The sequence below is a fragment of the Pteropus alecto genome, unplaced genomic scaffold, assembly GCF_000325575.1.
Source record: "Pteropus alecto unplaced genomic scaffold, ASM32557v1 scaffold101, whole genome shotgun sequence".
NCBI lineage: Eukaryota > Metazoa > Chordata > Mammalia > Chiroptera > Pteropodidae > Pteropus > Pteropus alecto.
The window spans coordinates 13,992,937-14,000,017 of record NW_006432945.1 but is presented as its reverse complement, the minus strand read 5'-3'; the positions used below and the strand labels follow the sequence as shown (position 1 = coordinate 14,000,017).

Here is a 7,081-nt window from a genome sequence, read left to right as displayed (position 1 = left end):
GAGAGAGAGAGAGGAGGGAGAGAGGAGGAGAGGGGGGGAGAGAGAGAGAGAGAGAGAGAGAGAGAGAGAGAGAGAGAGAGAATATGAATATATGAGTGTCGGAGGTACCAAATGGGTTTCCTTTAACATGACCTTGACTATATTTCATCGAATGTGGTCCTTGCACACAAGCTCTGCAGTCTGATTAGTGAAATATCACCAGTGCACTAGAAAAATATACATAGCAGTCACCAAATGACTGAGTTTTATAGGGATTCAGGGAAGCATCTGTGTGTGGGGGTCATACTGAGCAAAAGGTGTTTTCCTTTAGTTGTACCCTTTGAGTGCTCTGTATTCATAGCATGAGGAAACTGGTACAGAAAGTACTGTGGATACTATTCCTTTTTGCGTGTGCACATGTTGGTATTCGGTGCACTGTTCTCCCATGAGACAACCTCTAACCTCCCTCTACTCCCGGCGCATGCACGCACGCGCGCATACACACACACACACACACGTGTGTGGCCTTGCTTTCTCTATAGCAGTCGCTGGCTTCATTAGTTAGAGTCAGGAGCTGGCTTCGTAAAAGTCTTTAAGAGTGGAGGAAATGAAGAGGAAGGGGCAAAGGAGAGAAGGGAATAAGGAGGGAGTAAGTATAAGGGTAGAGGGAGATAGTTAATGTTTTGCTGTTAATTTAAAACCAATACTTGTCTCCCAATATTGATTTATGATTGTAAGAAAGTGTTCAAGTATCTGAGACATATATATATGTGTATATATATACGCATATATATATATATATGAAAAGAATTAACTTTAAAGGAATTAATTGTGACAAAGTAATATTTTAAGAATATATTAAAAATTAGAACATTAGAAGAAAAATACTATCTTCTTTTCCTGTGATTAGCTATTAATTCAGTTAAACTGTCTTCAGTGAGATCTATAGTATAGTTTTCATAGAAATTGCATATATCGTTGTATGTATAAGATTTTGACACAGCCTAAAATCAAATTAAGTTATAACTTCATAGCAACATCATATTTTCGTGATTTAGCATATAAGAGTATTCCTCTTTTATCCTAGGGGTATGTGTCTCTAAGCAAACTGCTCGAAGAAAAGCTGTAGGAGAATTTAATATTTAAATAAATGCTTTAATAAGGTAAAAAAAAAAAATGAACCAAGAAAAGTAATGCCCTTTTAAATTGTAAATCCGAAGTTGACTAAATTGTGTTGCTTACATTAAGACCTTTGTATTTGAGATGGAGGTTTTCTTGCTGTGTGCGTTCTCAGAGGTTCCTGTCTGAACCTTTACAGGAGTCCATGGGGAAGAGCTGTGACGGGAGAGCTTATGTTATCACCGGCATATGGAACCCCAATGCGCCAATATTTATGGCACTTAATGAAGAAACCCCGAAAGGTGAATTTTCTTAAAAGATCCTTTATTATTTGCTTAAAATTTTACATTACGGACAATGTTGTTTTGTCATGATTTTTTTTTTTAATAAGTTATTTTTTTAAAAATAACTTAATGGAGTTATTTTTATTTAGATTTTCAAGTTCATTTTCATACATAATACATCTATGGAAGAAAACCCCCACTATTCAAAGGAACCCCACCATGCAAAGATACATGAATTAATTTTATTAGATTATGTAGACAGTATTTGTACTTTGTTTTTCATATGTCATTATAGACTTGTTTTATTTGGGGGGAAATGATGGAAGTATATGAAAGAAATGATGAAAGCAAATTCTGAAATTTTGAATATCTTTGATAAGTATTTTAACTTTTACAAATTCTATTATAGATTACTTTTTTTTTTCACGTATTAGTTGTTCGTTCCAGTCTTTTGACCTTTGGGCTCTTAGGTCTTAGGAATGTGTATTAAGGTATCATTTGTGACACCTTTTCCAGCTGTTTCCTTTTTCGTTCTGTTTCACATGGCTAATTTTGAACAGGATTTATAAATGGTATAATAGTCACATTTGTCATTTTACCACTTTATTTTTATTCTTTATCTAGATATCTGTTAATTGCCTGTATATTTTGCCCCTCTACCATCTGCCTTCGAACTAACGTTAAAGTTTTACCTCATGAGTTATAATCTTACACTAAATCCTGTCATTCACCCAATAATTTAATTGAAAAATAATGGACCAGTTTTTTTTTGATTTTAGTCTTACATTATTTAGTTTATACCCACAGTAGACTTTTGGTTAATACCAATATGGAAATATAATATATTAATGAAGAACATTAAAATGATAATTATTCTCAAATTTCCTTCAAGAGAGTCTTTACCAGTCCCATAAATTACATGCATTTGATTGCACATCAAGCTGTCTATTTCAAAATGAGGGGTAAAAAGGAAGAAAAATAATGATTATATAAAATTTAGCTTTTCATATATTAGGAATAAATAATTTTCACATCCATCATTTTTTTATTTCTCTAGATAGGCTTGTAAATACCAGCCTGTAAACTTCTTTCTTCATTCAGAAAGAAAACACAAAAATGAGAAAAATAAGCCAGTCGATAATTTTGAAGAATAAAATATTGGAATTTCAAAAAATAAGTAATCAAAGTAGTTTTTATCTGTTTTTAAGGTAACACGTAGTTCAGTTCCATTTTGTATTTTAACATACACTTGATCCTCAAATAAAAGATAATATATTTTAAAATCTATTTGTCCTATTAATAAAAACTTTGTATAATACTGTATGCAATAATCTTCTGATCCAAGAGATAATGTATTTTAAATTCAGAATCATTTCATATGCCACATGAAACTGTTGACCTGATTTCTCAAATTTCCAAATGGTGTCCTTGATTTTATAAATTATTCAGAAGATTCCTGAACTACAGCTTGATTTTTACAGAAGTTGAGGGCCTGAGAGAGAAAATGTCTTGGAGCTTTTCGTTGCACCAAGACATACATCAAAGTCTCCGCGTCGTGTTAGTCTCCCTTCCCCCTCTACGTTTCTCCCCTGAGACCTAAGGCCTTCCAGGCCAAGTACAAGGTCTCGAGAATCCTACTTTTTCTCGAACTGAATGTAATATAATTTTGGTTGAATTTGATGACATTAATAGAAGTGTAGTTGATGAATGTAAACGTTGTATAATCTTTTTTTAAAAAAAAAACACTATTGAAGTTTTCTTCTAATGGTGGGTTTGGTTATGTGATCTTTCCTCTAACTGAGAACCAAAAGTGGTGGATACAATAAATGAAAAAAAACATTTTTAAATAAAGAAGAAATGACAAGATTTTATGGAATAACCAAGCCACAGATTTAAAAACCCCTAATGATTCTGAAGCAGGGTAAATTATAAAAAAAGAAATCCACATTTCAACCTATCATTGTAAAACTGAAGAAAGTTAGTAGACACTGGCCCGGAATATTCTAGATTCAAATTAAAGGAAGGCTGTGGGCAAGTAAACATTTTAACTGATAACTGAAATTTTGACTGATAACACTATACTCTAGTTGTCTAAAAGCACTTGCCCACTTAGAGGATATTATGCTAAGTGAAATAAGTCAGACAGAGAGAAAAAAATCTGATTTCACTTATATGTGGAATCTAAAGAACAAAATAAACGAACAAACAAAACAGAAACAGACACATAGATACAGAGAACAAACTGATGGTTGCCAGATGGGAGAGGGGTTGGGGGCTGGGTGAAAAGGGGAAGGGATTAAGAAGTACAGATCGGTAGTTACAAACAGTGAAGGGGATGTAAAGTACAGCATAGGGAATATAGTCAATAATGTTGTAATAACTATGTATGGTGCCAGGTGGGTACTAGATATATTAGGGGGATTCCTTTGTAAGTTATATAAATGTCTAACCACTATGCTGTACACATGAAACTAATATAAAGTAATACTGAATGTCAAATATGATGGAACCCCACCCTGCCAAAAAAAGCACTTGCGAGGACTCCGATATACATACATATGTATGAATGCACACACGCATGCTTATATACCTACGTATCTATCTATACAGAAGCTCACAGAACTATTTCATTAGAGCTTTCATCAGTGATTTTCCTAAGGGTAAATATATATATTATGGACAATGAGGGTACTGACAAATCTCCAGGGAATTCCTTTAAAGCACATAGCACTGAAATATTTATTTAATAACATTTTCTATACAAATTGAACATAGCGAACGTAGAACGTCTTTTTTGATTTGACAGTTTTTTCCAAGAAAGTCATCAAACATAATTTGTAGTGTCTCTTTTTATGAGATGGAAGAGCAAATCTTTGTAATTCTCCAGTGGTTTTCTGGGAAATCTGAAAGATAGTTTTAGTGTAAAAGACATCCTGAAAATTTTATTTACTTTTTACATTGAGGACCTGATTTGGTGAAGGAAATTAAAGTTGTCAGAGGAGGTTGGGACACTGATGAAGATAGGGTCCCGTGTGCTGAGAAACAGCATCACTTGCTTGGAATACTTGGTTACCTATTTAATCAAAGTGACAATAAAACATTTAAATTTAAATGTAGAAAGTAACAAGACTAGAAAGCACCTTAGTTCCTTCATAAGTGAGGAAGCTTTGTTTCTTAAATAATCAAGGAATAATAAAGCCAGCATAAACCACAGACCATTTCTGCTACAGATAAACGCGTGTACATGACGGTGGCAGTGGACATGGTGGTCACGGAGGTGGTGGAACCCGTGCGCTTTCTCCTGGAGACGGTGGTCCGCGTGTACCCCGCAAATGAGCGGTTTTGGTATTTCAGCAGAAAGACCTTCACGGAGACTTTCTTCATGAGGTTGAAGCAGGTAGGACCTTTTAGGTCTTTTCATATCATAGCATATATATTTTTTTCTATCATTCTTTTTAAATTCCAAGATAGTTTTTAAAGTAGCAATAAGAAGCAAAACAATTTCTCTAATCAAATTATATTTAGAGTATTTGAAAAATTCATATCTAGGTAATGTACGTTAAAAATAAAAAGCCAGTGTGATAGTTACGTATTTTTTTTCTCTAGAAACCCGTAATGTGTATCTGTAAGGTATCAATATACTTAATAGAAATGTTTTTTTCTTTTTTTTCTTTTTTTTTCACTTTTTTTCTCCTGCAATGAGTAGTATATCTTTAAAACAAGGGCTAAAATGAACACGTGAGGCATACAGGGTCTCTTGAGACTCCTTCAACAAGTTGGAGTTGCCTCACCCCAGCTCAGCGGACAAGGAGTGAACACATGGCCTGTGGGATGTGAGGAGCCGCCCGTGCAGGCTCAAAGGGGCACGTGAATGCGTGTAAATAGGACCCCACCTTTCTGCTGACCTGTTATGCTTTCTAGAAATATCGATTGTATATCTGAGACAACTTTTCTTCCTTTTACATTTAATAATTTAAAACCAAAAACACAGGGCACAGAAATATCGTACCTTTATAAATTACAATGAAACAATTTTCAATACTTGACTAGTTGTCATAGTTATTTCTACCTGTAATATTGTACGAATATGTTGTTCGCCAACGGTAAAGTGAGATAATTATTTTAATATTAAATTATATAACAATAAAGTTATATAATTATTTTAATATTAAATATAAATGGGGTTTCTGTACCATCCCTAAATTAGGCAGCGTTAGTGGGTGATATTCATCATTTTTGTTTTGTGGTGAAGGGAGTCATCTGTTCACTGATATTCGTTGGGTTCTTACTCTGTGTCAGGTACTACATTCTTTCTGATTGAAACATAGTCCCTGTCCTTACAACGCATACTATCTTGTGGACGAGACAGCCATTAAACAAGTAAATAGGATAAAAAAATGTGTAATTACATTGTGGTAAGTGCAGTGAAGGGGAAGGACAGGGTACGATGAGAATCAGAAACGTGGGCACTTAGTTTAGATTCTTTGTAGAAGTGACATTAGAGGTAGGGATCCAAGACTGATGGGAGTTAGCAAAGAGCAGGAGGAGAAGATGTGTTGGCAGGGATGTGTTGGCCTGTCCCAAGACCTTGGGCTGGGAAAGAATTTAAAGATTCCCAGAGCTGGAACAGGCCAGAGTGGCCGGAATGTAGTGACAAACCCTGAGTGTGAGACGAGGCTGGACACAGTTTAGGGCTTTTTCGGCCATGCTCGGTTGAGTAATTGGAAGTTGCCTTAGTTTTTCCCCCTTAGAAAAGTCCAGTTCGAATGTCAGCGGTTTATAAGGTAAAACGATCTACTTCCACGACTTAGTTGAGCTGATGCCTCTTCAGTGCAAGGCCGTCCGTCCTAAGTATGTAGCATCACCTGCTTCTCTGTGCCCTCGGACCTGTGATGCCTCAGGCTTTTCTGATAAAAAAAAAATTGAGTTCTTCCAAAATGGTTGGTAGCTTCCATTGTATTGATTAAAATCATACCAGAAGAACCAGACGTTTAGAATAACAACGTACTTCAAAAATTTTCTTAGCTTCAGACGTGCTGGAGATCAGATGTGACGAGCTGCGGTTCATTTCAGCTCTTTCTAACGAACCATTGAAATACCACGTCTTTCAGTGTTTCCTTAAGAGTTCTAATATTGCAACACATGTTTCTGTCTTTCTCAGTCTGAGGGAAAAGGCCATCCCAATGCTGGAGATGCCATATATGAGGTGGTGAGTCTACAGCGAGAGTCTGAGAAAGAGGAACCAGTCACTCCTGTCAGTGGCGGGGGTCCAATGTCACCCCAGGAGGATGAAGCAGAAGAGGGTAAGACGTGACATGTATTCGGTTCCCTCTCTTTGTATAGTTGCTTTACTTCCGTTCCTCAACCATGTGCATGTATGTGTGTGTGTGAGTGTGTGTGTGCAGCATGCGCGTGCACGTGTGCGAGGGGAGGGGTGATTATTCCTAGTCTCTGCCACTCCAAGGCTATATTCTGCTAGATGCAGAAGAAAATTCGGTTCAGCTAATTTCTTGGTTGCATAGCCCCCAGTGCCACTTATGCAGCTGTTTAAATTTGACAGCCTTGCTTTGCTGTTTCGCTTCCTATTTTATTTGAAGTATTTCTGAAGTGTTTAGTAAGAAGTTTCAAATTCTCTCAAGTGTTATTAGAATTTCAGTGATATGTTATGTCCTACTTCTCATTTGACATTATTCACTTCT

At 35.9% G+C, this 7,081-nt stretch overlaps 1 protein-coding gene across 1 annotated transcript in view; it reads left to right on the top strand.

The window, feature by feature from the left end:
- Positions 1-7,081, top strand: part of RABGAP1L (RAB GTPase activating protein 1 like) — a 393,018-nt gene that overhangs the window by 32,930 nt on the left and 353,007 nt on the right. The window contains exons 9-11 of the mRNA XM_025044002.1: positions 1,298-1,400; positions 4,613-4,779; positions 6,544-6,685. Coding sequence (XP_024899770.1) covers positions 1,298-1,400; positions 4,613-4,779; positions 6,544-6,685 — 412 coding nt within the window. The remainder of the gene's footprint in view (positions 1-1,297; positions 1,401-4,612; positions 4,780-6,543; positions 6,686-7,081) is intronic.